The sequence below is a fragment of the Bubalus bubalis genome, chromosome 11 (genome assembly GCF_019923935.1).
Source record: "Bubalus bubalis isolate 160015118507 breed Murrah chromosome 11, NDDB_SH_1, whole genome shotgun sequence".
Taxonomy (NCBI): Eukaryota; Metazoa; Chordata; class Mammalia; order Artiodactyla; family Bovidae; genus Bubalus; species Bubalus bubalis.
Genome location: NC_059167.1, coordinates 78,793,143 through 78,809,000, shown reverse-complemented (window position 1 = coordinate 78,809,000; position 15,858 = coordinate 78,793,143). Strand labels below are relative to the sequence as shown.

The 15,858-nt window shown below is 43.9% G+C and overlaps 2 gene segments (V, D, J or C); both read right to left on the bottom strand.

Moving 5' to 3' along the window:
- Nucleotides 1-6,223: 6,223 nt before the first annotated feature.
- LOC112587893 lies at nt 6,224-8,224 on the bottom strand. The segment is given in 2 exon segments: nt 6,224-7,307; nt 7,440-8,224. Coding segments are annotated over 2 exon segments (519 nt in total).
- Nucleotides 8,225-12,156: 3,932 nt separating this feature from the next.
- Nucleotides 12,157-13,552, bottom strand: LOC123328138. The segment is given in 2 exon segments: nt 12,157-13,245; nt 13,378-13,552. Coding segments are annotated over 2 exon segments (534 nt in total).
- Nucleotides 13,553-15,858: the final 2,306 nt, after the last annotated feature.

Sequence of the window (15,858 nt, the reverse complement as noted above, 5' to 3'; positions counted from 1 at the left end):
GTTCAAAAGCATCAATTTTTCGGCGCTCAGCTTTCTTTTCGGTCCAACTATCACATCCATACATGACTACAGGAAAAACCATAGGTTTGACTATACGGACCTTTATCAGCAAAGTAATGTCTCTGCTTTTTAATATTCTGTCTATGTTGGTCATAGCTTTTCTTCCAAGTAGTGTCTTTTAATTTCATGTCTGCAGTCACCATTTGCAGTCATTTTGGAGCCCTAGAAAATAAAGTCTGTCACTGTTTCCATTGTTTCCCCATCTATTTGCCATGAAGTGATGGGACGGGATGCCATGCTCTTAGTTTTTGAATGCTTAGTTTAAAGCCAGCTTTTTCACTGTCCTCATCCTGACCTGCTCCTGACCTAGTCCTCCTGATGATAGTTTGTGGGGTACACACAGGAGACTGGGGCAGGACTCTAAGAGGAGAGCCCTAAACACAAACATGCTTTGGGAAACGTTCCATTATTACATCCATTATTTTCTGTGTGGTATGGTATCTCTAGCTTTGCAAATAATGCCAGTTAACAATTTTTAGGAGGAATGGTCAGAGGGTTTCTTCTTTCCATATGTCTCCATGATTCCCATGGGTCAGGAAAGGCGCCCTCTGCATGGAAAGCACTCCCTCCTCTCCCTAGACCTTCACCTGAATTCCCTCTATTCATCCCCAAGACACAGCCCACATGCTGCTGGAATGTTGGAATGTTGCATAATGTTGGAAACATTATCTCAGTCAGGTCTCAAATAATGTGCAGCTGAATGAGCAGTAACTACCCCTGTGCCGTGTGCTCTGCTCAGCTGCTGTGTCTGACTCTTTGTGGCCCTAGAGACTATAGCCTGCCAGGCTCCTCTGTCCATAGGATTTCCAGGCAAGAATACTAGAGTGGCTTGCCATGCCCTCCTTCAGGGGATCTTCCCAACACGGGGATTGAGCCAGAGACTCCTGCATCTCCCACATTGCAGGTGGACTCTTTACACATCTGAGCCACCAGATAATTTAAGGCAGATCTCATCTAATGTGTGGTTGAATGGGCAGGTTATTACCCCTATCCATCATAAAATGACATATTTGTAAAATTAAAAAATAAATTGCTGTTACTTCTTTTTACTGATAAAGGTAGAGTTGACCTTCCAACTAGAAAACTGGGCAAGATATATGAAACAAGTTGTGGATCTTGGACATCAGGTGGCACAGAGATAAGGAAAACAGGTGAGATGAGCCAGGACATGGCCCAACTCTCTTCACGGAGGCAGCTTCTAGACACCAGTGCATGAGGGAGTTAACAAAAATGGCCCAACTGTCTTACTGTGAGATGGAATAATATTTTGGGGATCCTGAGGAACCTAGAAATTTGTGGACCAGTGTACCAGAGAGGAGGGATATGGGCAAAAGAGAGAGAGGGAGAGAGATGAGGGCAAAGAGGTGGGGGGAGGCGTCACTGTGAATCTTGGACTGAGTACTGATCTGTAACTAAAGAGAGAAGACTCCATGAGTTTAGTAAACCTCCCTGAAGGGGCCTCCTCTGGGGCCCTGGACCCTACTTGGATGACAAGCCACCTTACACCTCTAGCCTCATGAGACCTTACTTAGGTAACCTGGTTCTTGAAACGTCTTTTTACCTCTTGTCACATTCTTGCTTTAATTCAACTAAGTATCTTTTTTAGAATGTCAAGTTTAGATGGTTAGTATGTTAGCCGGGCACTCTTCATTCCTGAGGCATGTGTGGCATCGATCTGTCTTCTGTTTGTTTGTTTGTTTTCTTAGGGATTCAGGAATCTCTATGGAAAGAACTGTTGGCTCAGTGTCTGTCAGCCTGTTTGTCTAGTTTCTTGTGCAATTATTTGTGCCAGTGAAGCGAACCCAGCAGAAGATTTAATGAGGTCATCTCATAGCTTGTTCTTTTCTCCAGGATAGGGTTTATTTTATGCAAAGTCTGACTATAGTATGGTGAGAATTGCTGCCATTGTTCTTTGCTGGCATAAGCCATTTTAAAGCATGGGAACGTGTGGCTGAAGACAGCTGTGAGGTTGCCTTACATGGGCGCTCAGGGCAGCGTTGTCGATCCAGTAACAATGGCTGTGACTAAGTCAGTTGAACTCAAGAATAGTCTTCTTCAAATGTGCCTTTTTCACCTATAGAGATTATCTCACCAGTTAAAATGAATTTTGTTATTTCTTGCCAAAACTGGGACCATTTAAATGCACATCCGTTTGCTGAGCTGTTCTTTTTGTTTGTTTTTTTTGTCTGCACCAGGTCTTAATTTAGGCTTGTGGGATCTAGTTCCCTGACCAGGGATCGAACCTGGGCCTCCTGCAATGTGAGTGCAGAGTCCTACTCACTGAACCAACCCTCCACCTAAAATTAGAATCTTGAGTTGAAGTTATCATGTTGGCAGGACTCTCTGGCTCAGCAGATCACCTAGGTTCTCTTAAACTCTTGTGCATTTTCAGGAATCCCTAGCTTCCAGCATTCATTCTGGAAATTTACAGGGTTGTCTGCAATGTGGAAACCAAAATCAGATGCAATTCCTATCTCAAATTGCTTTCAGTTGATTGAGAAGCAGGTAAGCAAAAAAAAAAAAAAAAAAAAAAAAATCCTATGCCTCCTCTGTACTCCCACTAGTCTGGACCCCAATACATGAAGTGAGAAATCAGACTGAAAGTAGAGAGCTGATACAGTTACCACCAGGGGAATAAAACCTGCTGCTGCTGCTAAGTCACTTCAGTCGTGTCCGACTCTGTGCGACCCCATAGACGGCAGCCCACCAGGCTCCCCCGTCCCTGGGATTCTCCAGGCAAGAACACTGGAGTGGGTTTCCATTTCCTTCTCCAATGCATGAAAGTGAAAAGTGAAAGTGAAGTCGCTCAGTCGTGTCCAACTCCTAGTGACCCCATGGACTACAACCTACCAGGTTCCTCCATCCATGGGATTTTCCAAGCAAGAGTACTGGAGTGGGGTGCAATTGCCTTCTCCTAAAACCTGCTAGAATACTTTTCCCCCCCACCATTAAGATTTATTTTTGTTCCTTCATCTCCCTCGCCATTTCTGTGGCCTCTTTATTAAGCTGTTGAGCCCCCAGTGCGCAGGTGGCCAGCACCCAGTGTGCAGGACTCTAGGATGTCAGGGAGGAAGGCAGTGCTTACCTTCAGGTGGGTGTCCAGATTCACCCTAAGTGATGATGGTGAGTACATCTGCCAAGACCATAAAACTACTATAACTATTAAACTCTGCATTTAAGTGGTTGTGTCTATAAATTGGGTTTCCCCAGTAGCTCAGCAGTAGCTCAGAATCTGCCTGCCAATTGAGGAGATGAGGGTTCAATCCCTGGGTCAGGAAGATCCCCTGGAGGAGAAAATAGCAACCCACTCCAGTATTCTGCCTGGAAAATTCATGGACAGAGGAGCCTGGCAGGCTATATTCCACAGGATTGCAAAGAGTTGGACGCCACTTAGCAACTGAGCACCAGACACAATACACACCTGCTTATAAATTATGAAATGATGCAGGGAGCCGGCATATTGCATATTGAGTGCAGCACTTTCCACAGCATCATCTTTCAGGATCTGGAATAGCTCAACTGGAAGTCTATCACTGCCGGGAGCCAGCGTGAGGAGCTCCACCCATGACAAAGGTCATGAGGAAGGAGGCTCGGCATACGCAAAGGTGGGATCGAGCCTCAGGAGTCCCCCTGGAAATTCTCGAGCATCTACCCCCCAAAACCAGAGTCTGCCTACTTTCTGCTTTGTGCTTTCACCTACACCTCTGACTTTACGGGGGGCTGTCCCCCACTACCTCTCTCTGAAAAAAGAGTTAACTTACAGCTCCAGTTAATAAAGTTCCTGGGTGTGATAGTGTTTCAACCTACAAATTCCTTTGGAAGTCCTCTAGCCTGCTTGAATAGGTTTTTCTGGCCACATGTGATTGCTCAGAGCCTCCCAACTGTGAGAGGCATGAGATGTTCTAAACTGTCTAAATACAGATTCCTTTGAGCAGTTAAAAGATTGATTAGAAATCGTATTGGTGAAGGGATTTTCACTTGTTGGGCCAATGTTTGCTGCTAAGTCTCCATATCCCTTACCTGCTGTGTCCCTGGCAGTGTATTGATTAATATAATTGGTGTAAGTAGTAGCTTTAATGTTTGTAACCTGGGACACTTGAGTTAACTCTTTTTCTTGTTATAGCCCACCACACCTTTGCTCTGTAGGAATGCAACTTTATCTAATGCTTTTGGAGGGTGGCTCCTGACCAATCACCTTTAGAGAAAAGTAAGTTTTCTGAAGAAAGGGTCTTAAAATGTTAACAGGCCTCCTGGCCAGAAGATGATGCAAATCACCTAAGCTTTTGCATATGATAAGTTTGCAGGAAGAAAGCCTGGCTTGCTGCATGACTCTACCCCTTCCCCCATTATCCTCTATGCATAACTTAAGGTATAAAAACTACTTTGGAAAATAAAGTGTGGGCCTTGTTCACCGAAACTTGGTCTCCCCATGTTGTTCTTTCTCTCACCTTCTGGCTGAATTATTCAGCCTCTCTTCTCCACTGAATTTCCTCACTGAGCTATCCTTATTCTATTACTCTTTATATCCTTAATTAACGTTTAATTAAGCAGTTGTTTCCTGATCCTCGCCAACGCCGTTCCCGCTTCGAATTCCCTGGATCCACCAGGGCTGGACCCCGGCAAAATGACAATGATTCCGTATCCTGGCCACATCCCACAGACTGCCCAGCAGTAAAACAGATATCTCTTCCCACGTGCTGTGCCCACCACTGTCCTTCCAGAAAGCCTGCTCCCGGAAGTTGCAGATGGGACGTCAGCCTGAAAAGATGAGGGGGCGCTCTGTGCAATGTGCACGATTGTAGCAGAGACACAGAGAGTGACCAAAGTGTCTCCGCATTCCCGCTCATGAGTAGAGGAGTGTGGAGATGTTCCTGCTTGGTGAGTGGGTGGTAATTTCTCCTAGTCTCTTGAGCAGGTGAAAAGCCCACTCCACTGCCAAGATAGCTTCTTGTAAGGGTACATAAATACTTCTTCCATGTGTCTGAAATATGACTGACTGATGAATTAATTTTCCCTGCTTTTGCTGTTGTTCAGTCCCTAGATCATGTCTGACTCTTTACGACCCCAGGAACTACAGCACGTCCAGCTTCCCTGACCTTCACTATCTCCCAGAGTTTGCTCAAACTCATATCCATTGAGTCAGTGATGCCATCCTACCATCTTATCCTCTGTCACCTTCTTCTCCTCTTGCCCTCAATCTTTCCCATTATCAGTTTCTTCTCCAGTGAATCGGTTCTTCGCAATCAGGTGGCCAAAGAATTGGAGCTTCAGTTTCAGTATTCTAGCAGGTTTTATTCCACTGGTGGTAACTGCATCAGAATTCCAGATTCAAGATTACTGCTTAGCCTTCTTTATGGTCCAACTCTCACATCCATACATGATTACTGGGTAAACCATAGCTCTGACTATAGGGACCTTTGTCGGTAAAGTAATGTCTCTGCTTTTTAATACACTGTCTTGGTTAGTCAAGTCTTTTCTTCCAAGGATCAAGCGTCTTTTAAGTTCATGGCTGCACTCACCATCTGCAGTGACTTTGGAACTGAAGAAAAGAAAATCTGTCATTGTTTCCACTTTTCCCCCATCTGTTTGCCATAAAGTGATGGGACCAGATGTCATAATCTCAGTTTTCTGAATGTTGAGTTTTAATCCAGCTTTTTCATTCTCCTCTTTCACCCTCATCAAAAGGCTCTTCAGTTTCTCTTTGCTTTCTGCCATTAGAGTGGTACCATCTGCATATCTGAGATTGTTAATATTTCTCCTGGGAAACTTGATTCCAGATTGTGAATCATCCAGCCCAGCATTTCGCATGGTGTACTCTGCATATAAGTTAAATAAGCAGGGTGACAATATATAGCCTTGAAGTACTCTTTTTCCAAATTTGAAGCAGTCCATTGTTCCATGTGCAGTACTAACTCTTGCTTCTTGTCCTGCATACAGGTTTCTTGGGTATTCCCTTTTCTTTAAGAATTTTCCACAGTTTGTTGTGATCCACACAATTAAAGCCTTTAGAATAGTCAATGAAGCAGAAGTAGATTTTTTTAATTCCCTTGCTTTTTTCTGTGATCCATCTGGTGTTGGTAATTTGATCTCTGGTTCCTCTGCCTTTTCTAAACCCAGCTTCTACATCTAAAATTCTTGGTTCACGTACTGCTGAAGCATAGCTTGAAGGATTTTGAGCATAATCTTGCTAACATGTGAAATGAGTGCAATTGTATGGTAATTTGAACATTCTTTGGCATTCATTCCCTGAGATGAGGTTATTAGCAAAGAGAATATCCTGTACCCAGTTTGAATACAAACAATACACACAACACCTGCGATATTTACAGAGTGGGCTGCTCTGATCCACAGGGCCCTTGACAGAAGGCATATCTTCTCAGAAACTCTCCTCCTGGAACTTACTTAGGCAGCAGGATTTCTGGAGCAACCAAAAGGGATGGAAAAGTCAAAGAAAGAGAGAATAAAGCTCCAGTCACTGAAGATGGAGTGTCTGCTGGTGAAACTCAGCAGGATACACAATCTTGGCCTGAATTTTAAAAACCAGAGACTAGCTTCCAGGTCACACAGTCATCCATCAACAATGTGCCCTGGAATTTTCCTTAACACATTGTAAAATACTTCAGCATATATAATCTGAATTGTCATTGAAGAGTTAATGTCACTTTAAGGGATTCTATCTAGGGGGATGTCGATGGGCTGAAAACAGGCATTTCTGGAGAAAAGTTCTTAGGTTCCTTTTTGCACTGTCCCACTCCAGATTCCTCTCTGTAGGGCAACTGAAGAATTCCTAGGTCCTTGGCTCTGAGAAGCAGACCTGGAAGTGCTTTGATAAGACCTCTAGCATAGCACACTGGAGTGAGAAACAACAACCCGTTGCAGGGCTGCCCACATCCAGAGCCCCATCTGCACTCTGGGTTTGTGCTCAGCTCCCCTGCAGCCCTCTCTCACTGTGTCACTCAGAGCACAATAGTACACAGCCGAGTCTGATGCTTGCACTGCCCGTTTCTGCAGGTGGAAGGAGCTGTCACGCTTAACAAGAGTGGCCTGAAAACCTTCATGCTCTACCTTCTTGTCTGCTGTTGAGCCCTTCAGGAGGAGTTGAGGAGCTTTGTTGAGATGCTGGATATACCAGAAAAGATAGGAAGTTGAATATGTGGCCTGGTAAGTGCAGTTCAGGGTCAGGAGAGCCCCCTCTGAGACAGTCACTGGGCCCTCTGTCTGGTTCACTGAGTCACCATTGGTCCTTCCTAGAAGAGAATCATTTTGTTATGGTAGAAATGTACAGGAGGAGAGTTTTCAGTCAGAGAATAAAAACACAACTTATCTATAGCTATAAGAAAGTGATAAATCATTAACATTTGGAATAAAATGTTACTTACTTAATATTAAGATGATCAGAAGAACTGAGTGAGTGACAGAATGCATGTTCACAAAAGAAAATGATCCTTGTTCCCTGGAACACACCAGTCTAACAAATTTAGTCTCCATCTGGATGTTACAGAAGCTCCTCGCTCAGAAACTGAGAGCCCCTTTCTGTACTGCAGCAGTATTCTGTCTGTGGCTACAAAGCAGGCAAGTGAAACCAGCTCCTGAATACAATGAGGAACCGCATCTGAAGGAAGCCCCGCCCTCTGGTGGTGATCGTGAAAATTGCACCACAGTGCGGTCTGACCTATTTCTCCTGATAATAGCTTGTGGGGTACATACAGGAGAAGGGGACAGGACCCTAAGAAGAGAGTCCTAAACATAAGCGTACTTAGGGAAATGTTCTATTATTACTTCCATAATTTTTTGCATGGTACAGGTATCTCTAGCTTTGCAAGAAAACCCAGTTACAATTTCTAGATGGAATAGTCAGAGGTTTCTTCCTTGCATATGCCTCCAAGATTCCCATGGGACAGAGAAGGATCCCTCTGTATGGAAAGTGTTTCCTCCTCTCCTCAAGTTATTTCGTTATTTCCGTGAAGTAGTTATATTCATGTTGACTCTGTCAACATGCTGTGGAGAAAATTTTATCTAAGGCAGGTGAAAAAACAATTTGTAGTTACATCATAAGGTTATTATCCTGATTTATTATGGAATGACATATTTGTAAAATACAATAAAAGTAAAACATGTGACTTCTTTTTCACGGATAATGGTAGAGTTGATCTTCCAATTGGAAAACTATTTTTGGACCTTGAACATCAGGTAGAACAGAGATAAGGAAAACAGATGAGATGAGCTCTAACATCGCCCAGCTCTCTTCATGGAGGCAGCTTCCAGGCACCAGTGCATGAGGGATTTAACAAAAATGGCCCAACTGTCTCACTGTGAGATGGAATAATATTTTGGGGATCCTGAGGAACCTAGAAATTTGTGGACCAGTGTACCAGAGAGGAGGGATGTGGGCAAAAGAGAGAGGGAGAGAGATGAGGGCAAAGAGGTGGGGGGAGGCGTCACTGTGAATCTTGGACTGAGTACCGATCTGTAACTAAAGAGAGAAGACTCCATGAGTTTGGTAAACCTCCCTGAAGGGGTCTCCTTTGGGGCCTGGACCCTACTTGGATAACAAGCCACCTTACACCTCTAGCCTCATGAGACCTTACTTAGGTAACCTGGTTCTTGAAACGTCTTTTTACCTCTTGTCACATTCTTGCTTTAATTCAACTAAGTATCTTTTTTAGAATGTCAGGTTTAGATGGTTAGTATGTTAGCTGGGCACTCTTCATTCCTGAGGCATGTGTGGCATCGATCTGTCTTCTGTTTGTTTGTTTTCTTAGGGATTCAGGGATCTCAGTGGAAAGAACTGTTGGCTCATGTCTGTCAGCCTGTTTGCATAGTTTCTTGTGCAATTATTTGCGCTAGCGAAGCGAACCCAGCAGAAGATTTACTTGGGTCATCTCATAGCTTGTTCTTTTCTCTGCTGCTGCTGCTACTAAATCGCTTCAGTCGTGTCTGACTCTGTGCGACCCCATGGACTGCAGCCTACCAGGCTTCTCCGTCTATGGGATTCTCCAGGCAAGAACACTGTAGTGGGTTGCCATTTCCTTCTCCAGTTCTTTTCTCTAGGATTTGGGTTTACTTTATGCAAAGTCTAACTATAATATGGTAAGAAGTCAAAACATTGTTCTTTGGTGACATAAGCCATTTTAAGGCTTGGCGACTTTGTGGCTGCAGACAGCTGTGAGGTTGCCTTACACAGGTGCTAAGTGTTGTCAATCCAGTAACAATGGCTGTGACTAAGTCAGTTGAAAAGAACAGTCTTCTTCAAATGTGCCTTTTCACCTACTGAGATTTTCTCACCAGTTAAAATGAACTTTGTTATTTCTTACCAAAACTGGGATCATTTAAATGCACATCTGTTTGCTGAGCTGTTCTATTTGTTTGTTTTTTGTCTGCACCAGGTCTTAGTTTAGGCTTGTGGGATCTAGTTCCCTGACCGGGAATCGAACCTAGGCCTCCTGCAATGTGAGTGCAGAGCCCCAGTCACTGAACCAATGCTCCCCCTAAAATTAGAATCTTGAGTTGAAGTTATCATGCTGGCAGGACTCTCTGGCTCAGCAGATCACCTAGATTCTCTTAAACTCTTGTGCATTTTCAGGAATCCTTCGTCTCCAGCATTCATTCTGGAAATTTACAGGGTTGTCTACAATGTGGAAACACAAATCAGATGCAATTCCTACCTTAAATTGCTTTCAGTTGATTGAGGAGCAGGTGAGCAAAAAAAAAAAAAAATATATATATATATATGTATATCTCTCTCCTATGCCCTGTCTGTATTCCCACTAGCCTGGACCCCAATATGTGAAATGAGGGAATCAGACTGGAAGTAGAGAGCTGATGCAGTTATCACCAGGGGAATAAAAACCTGCTAGAATACTTTATTTCCCCACCGTTAAGATTTATTTTTGTTCCTTCATCTCCCTCTCCATTTCTGTGGCCTCTTTATTAAGCTGTTGAGCCCCCAGTGCTCAGGTGGCCAGTACCTAGTGTGCAGGACTCCAGGATGTCAGGGAGGAAGGCAGTGCTTACCTTCAGGTGGGTGTCCAGATTCACCCTAAGTGATGATGGTGACTACATCTGCCAAGACCATAAAACTACTATAACTGTTAAATTCTGCATTTAAGCAGTTGCACCAATAAATTGGGCTTCCCAGGTGCTAAGTGATAAAGAATCTGCCTGCCAATTGAGGAGATGAGGGTTCAATCCCTGGGTCAGAAAGATCCCCTGGAGAAGGGAATAGCAACCCACTCCAGTATTCTTGCCTGGAAAATTCCATGGACAAGGAGCCTGGTGGGCTACAGTCCACAGGGTTGCAAAGAGTCAGACACCACTGAGCAACTCATGAACATCTAAAAATTATGAAATGACAATGATTCAGTATCCTGGCCACATCTCACAGACTGCCCAGCAGTAAAACAGACATCTCTTCCCACCTGCTGTGCCCACCACTGTCCTTCCAGAGAGTCTGCTCCTCGAAGCTGCAGACAGGAATTCAGCCTGCAGAGATGCAGAGGGGACTCTCTGTGCAATGGGCATGATTGTATCAGGGACGCAGAGCACTGACCCAAGTGGCTCCACATTCCTGCTCATGAGCAGAGGAGTGTGGAGATGTCCTTGCTTTTGGAAGGGGTGATACTTTCTCCTAGTTTCTTGAGCAGGTGAAAAAGCTCACTCTGCTGCCAAGATAACTTATTGTAAGAGTACATAAACACTTGTTCCCTGTGTCTGAAATATGACTGATTGATGAATTAATTTTCCCTGTTTTTGTTGCTGTTCAGTCCCTAGGTCATGTCTGAATCTTTACGACCCCATGAACTGATGCATGCCAGGAGCTTTATTCTCTCTTTCCTTGACTTTTCCATCCCTTCTGGTTGCTCCAGAAATGCTCTGCCTAAGTGAGTTCCAAGAGGAGAGTTTCCTGACAAGATATTCCTTCTGAAGGGCCCTGTGGATCGGAGAAGCTCACTTTGTAAATATTGCAGGAGTTGTATGTCCTTCCCTGTCCTTTACTATCTCCCAGAGTTTGCTAAACTCATGTCCATTGAGTCAGTGATGCCATCAAACCATCATCCTCTGTCACCTCCTTATCCTCTCGCCCTCGATCTTTCCCAGCATCAGGGTCTTCTCCAGTGACTCGGTTCTTCACATCAGGTGGCCAAAATATTGGAACTTCAACTTCAGCATCAGTCCTTCCAATGAATATTCAGGATTGATCTCCTTTAGGACGGAATGGTTTGATCTCCTTGCAGTAAGGGACTCTCAAGAGTCTTCTCCAACACCACAGCCAGAAAGCATCAATTCTTTGGCACTCAGCCTTCTTTATGGTCCAGCTCTCACATCCATACATGATTCCTGGGAAAACCATAGGTCTGACTATATGGACCTTTGTGGGTAAAGTAATGTCTCTGCTTTTTAATATGCTGTCTAGGTTGATCATAGCTTTTCTTCCAAGGAGCAAGAATCTTTTAATTTCATGGCTGCAGTCACCATTTGCATGATTTTGAAGCCCAAGAAAATGAAATCTGTCACTGTTTCCACATTTTCCCCATCTATTTGCCATAAAGTGATGGGACCAGATGCCATAATCTTAGATTTTTTAATGTTGAGCTTTAATCCAGCTTTTTCACTCTCCTCTTTCACCTGCATCAAGAGGTTCTTTAGCTTCTTTTCATTTTCTGCCATCAGAGTGGTATCATCCGCATCCCTGAGGTTGTTGATATTTCTCCTGGCAATCTCGATTCCAGCTTATGAGTCATCCAGCCCTGCATTTCACATGATGTACTCCACATATAAGTTAAATAAGCAGGGAAACAATATATAGCCTTGACGTACTCCTTTCCCAATTTTGAACCAGTCATTGTTCCATGCCCAGTACTAACTGTTGCTTCTTGTCCTGCATAGAGGTTTCTTGGGTATCCCCATCTCTTTAAGAATTTTCCACAGTTGGTTGTGATCCACACAGTCAAAGGCTTTAGCGTAGTCAATGAAGCAGAAATAGATTATTTTTTAAATCGCCTTGCTTTTCTCTGTTTCCAGCAGATATTGGATCTGCTGTGGTTCCTCTGCCTTTTCTAAACCCAGCTTCTACATCTGAAATTCTTGGTTCACGTACTGCTGAAGCATAGCTTGAAGGATTTTGAGCATAATCTTGCTAACATGTGAAATGAGTGCAATTGTATGGTAATTTGAACATTCTTTGGCATTCATTCCCTGAGATGAGGTTATTAGCAAAGAGAATATCCTGTACCCAGTTTGAATACAAACAATACACACAACACCTGCGATATTTACAGAGTGGGCTGCTCTGATCCACAGGGCCCTTGACAGAAGGAATATCTTCTCAGAAACTCTCCTCCTGGAACTTACTTAGGCAGCAGCATTTCTGGAGCAACCAGAAGGGATGGAAAAGTCAAGGAAAGAGAGAATAAAGCTCCAGTCCCCGAAGATGGAGTGTCTGCAGGTGAAACTCAGCAGGATACACAATCTTGGCCTGAATTTTAAAAACCAGAGACTAGCTTCCAGGTCACACAGTCATCCATCAACAATGTGCCCTGGAATATTCCTTAACACATTGTGAAATATTTCGGCATATATAATCTGAATTGTCACTGAAGAGTTAATGTCACTTTAAGGGATTCTATGCCATCTGGGGGGATGTCGATGGGTTGAAAACAGGCATTTTTGGAGAAAAGTGCTTAGGTTCCTCTTTGCACTGTCCTGCCCCAGATTCCTCTGTAGGACAATCCAAGAATTCCAAGGTCCTTGGCTCTGAGTATCAGAGCTGGAAGTGCTTTGACAGTACCTCTGGAGAGAGAAACAACACCCCTTGCAGGGCTGCCCACAGCCAGAGCCCCATCTGCACTCTGGGTTTGTGCTCAGCTCCCCCGCAGCCCTCTCTCACTGTGTCATGCAGAGCACAGTAGTACACAGCCGAGTCCGATGCTTGCACTGCCCGTTTCTGCAGGTGGAAGGAGCTGTCACGCTTAACAAGAGTGGCCTGAAAACCTTCATGCTCTACCTTCTTGTCTGCTGTAAAGCCCTTCAGGAGGAGCTGAGGAGCTTTGTTGAGATGCTGGACATACCAGTAAAGATAGGGAGCCGAACTAGCAGTCTGGTAAATGCAGTTCAGGGTCATGAGAGCCCCCTCTGAGACAGTCACTGGGCCCTCTGTCTGGTTCACTGAGTCACCATTGGTTCTTCCTGGAAGAGAATCACTTTGTTATGGTAGAAATGTACAGGAGGAGAGTTTTCAGTCAGAGAAGAAAAATAAAACTTACCCATAATTATAAGAAAGTGATAAATCATTAACATTTGGAATACAATGTTACTTACTTAATATTAAGATGATCAGAAGAACTGAGTGAGTGACAGAATGCATGTTCGCAAAAGAAAACGATCCTTGTTCCCTGGAACACACCAGTCTAACAAATCTAGTATTCATCTGGATTTTACAGAAGCTCCTCGCTCAGAAATGAGAGCCCCTTTCTGTACTGCAGCAGTATTCTGTCTTGTGGCTACAAAGCAGGCAAGTGAAACCAGCTCCTGAGTACAATGAGCAACCGCATCTGAAGGAAGCCCTGCCCTCTGGTGGTGATCGTGAAAATTGCACCACAGTGCGGTCTGATCTATTTCTCCTGATAATAGCTTGTGGGGTACATACAGGAGGTGCATGGACCTAAGGACCCTTAGGGACAGGACCCTAAGAACAGAGTCCTAAACATAAGCGTGCTGAAGGAAATATTCTATTCTTACTTCCATAATTTTTTGCATGGTACAGGTATCTCTAGCTTTGCAAGAAAACCCAGTTACAATTTCTAGATGGAATAGTCATAGCTTTCTTCCTTGCATGTGTCTCCAAGATTCCCATGGGTCAGAGAAGGATCCCCCTGAATGGAAAGTGCTTCCTCCTAAACCAAAGTCATTTCTGTGAAGTACTTATATTCATGTTGACTCTGTCAACATGCCGTGGAGAAAATTTTATCTAAGGCAGATGTCAAATAATGTGTATTTAAGTGATAAGATTATTATCCTGATTTATCATGGAATGACAGCTTTGTAAAACACAATAAAAGTAAAATACATGACTTCTTTTTCACTGATAATGGTAGAGTTGATCTTCCAATTGGAAAATTATTTTTGGACCTTGAACATCAGGTAGCACAGAGATAAGGAAAACAGATGAGATGAGCACTGACATTGCCCAGCTTACTTCATGGAGGCAGCTTCCAGGCACCAGTGCACGAGGGGTTTACCACTAATAGTGCAGCTGTCTCACTGTGGGATTGAGACAGAATAGGAGAACAGAGATCCTGAAATACCTAAAAACTGTGGACCTCTGTACCAGAGAGGAGGAATGTTGAAAAAAGAGAGAGAGAGAGAGAGAGGTGCAAGGCAGGGGTTGCGGGGGAGAGTGGGGTGGAGTTGGACCATGCTTGGATGACGGCAACCTTACCCCTTTAGCCTCATGAGGGACAGGTGAGCTTAATTAGGGGCCTTGGTTCTTGAAACACAATCACTATCCTTTCGCTTCTTGTCACCTAGTGGTTTTAACTCAACTAAGCATTTTTTTTAGGATGTCACATTTAGATGCCTAATACATTAGCCAGGCACTCTTCATTCCAGAGGCTCGTGTGCGTGGGGTTCCTCTGTCTTCTGTTTGTTTGTTTTATTAAGGGTTCAGGAATCTCTGTGGAAAGAACTGTTTGCTCCTTGTCTGTCAGCCCATTGGTCTGGTTTCCTGTGCAATTATATGTGCCAGTAAAGTGAACCCAGAAGAAGATTTAAGCGGTCATTTCATAGCTTGTTTTCTCTAGGGTTGGGTTTGCCCTATGCAAAGTAAGACTGTATTATGGTGAGAAGTCAAAACATTGCTCTTTGCTGACATACACCATCTAAGGTATGGCGATGCTGCGGCTGCAGGCAGCTGGGAGGTGGCCTGACACGGGCTCTCAGGCAGTGCTGTCAACCCAGGAACAATGCTGTGACTCTTAGTTGAATTAAGTCTGCTTTGTTTATTTTTGTTTTTATTTCCAATACTCTAGGAGGTGGGTCAAAGAGGATTGTGCTGCGATGTATGTCAAAGAGTGTATTGCCTATGTTTTCCTCTAAGAATTTTATGGATTCTGGCCTTAATTTAAGTCGTTAATCCATTTTGAGTTTATTTTGTGTTCGGCGTTGGGAAGGGTTCTAGTATCATCCTTATACCTGTAGCTTTCCAATTGTCTTCCAATTAGAAATAAACGTTTGTAAATGGCAATGACCAAGTCATTTGAACACAAGAGCAATCTTCTTCAAATGATACCAGTTAATGGACATAGAATTTCTCAACAGTCAAAATGACCTGTTTTTCTAAAATTAGCGTGTTTTTTTTAATGCACAGCTGTTTGCTGGGCTGTTCTGTTTGTCTTTGCTTTTGGCTATGCCCGGTCTTAATTTCGGCTTGTGAGATCTAGTTCCCTGATCAAGGATCAAACTCAGGCCCCCGGCATTGGGAGCGCAGAGTCCTATCCCCTGGACCAAAGTTCCCCCTAAAATTAGGGTCTTGAGTCAAGTTCTCATGCTGGCAGGACTCTCTGGCTCAGCGGATCACTGAGGTTCTCTTACACTGTTGTGCATGTTCAGGAATCCCTAGGCTCCAGCATTCATTCTGGAAACTTACAGAGTTGTCTACAACGTGGAAACCAAAACCAGGCATGATTCCTATCTCAAACTTCTTTCAGTTGACTGAGGAGCAGGTTAAAAAAAAAAAAAATCTTCTTCCCTGTCTGTAGTCCCACTAGCCTGGACCCAGAGATGTGGAATGAGGGATCAGAC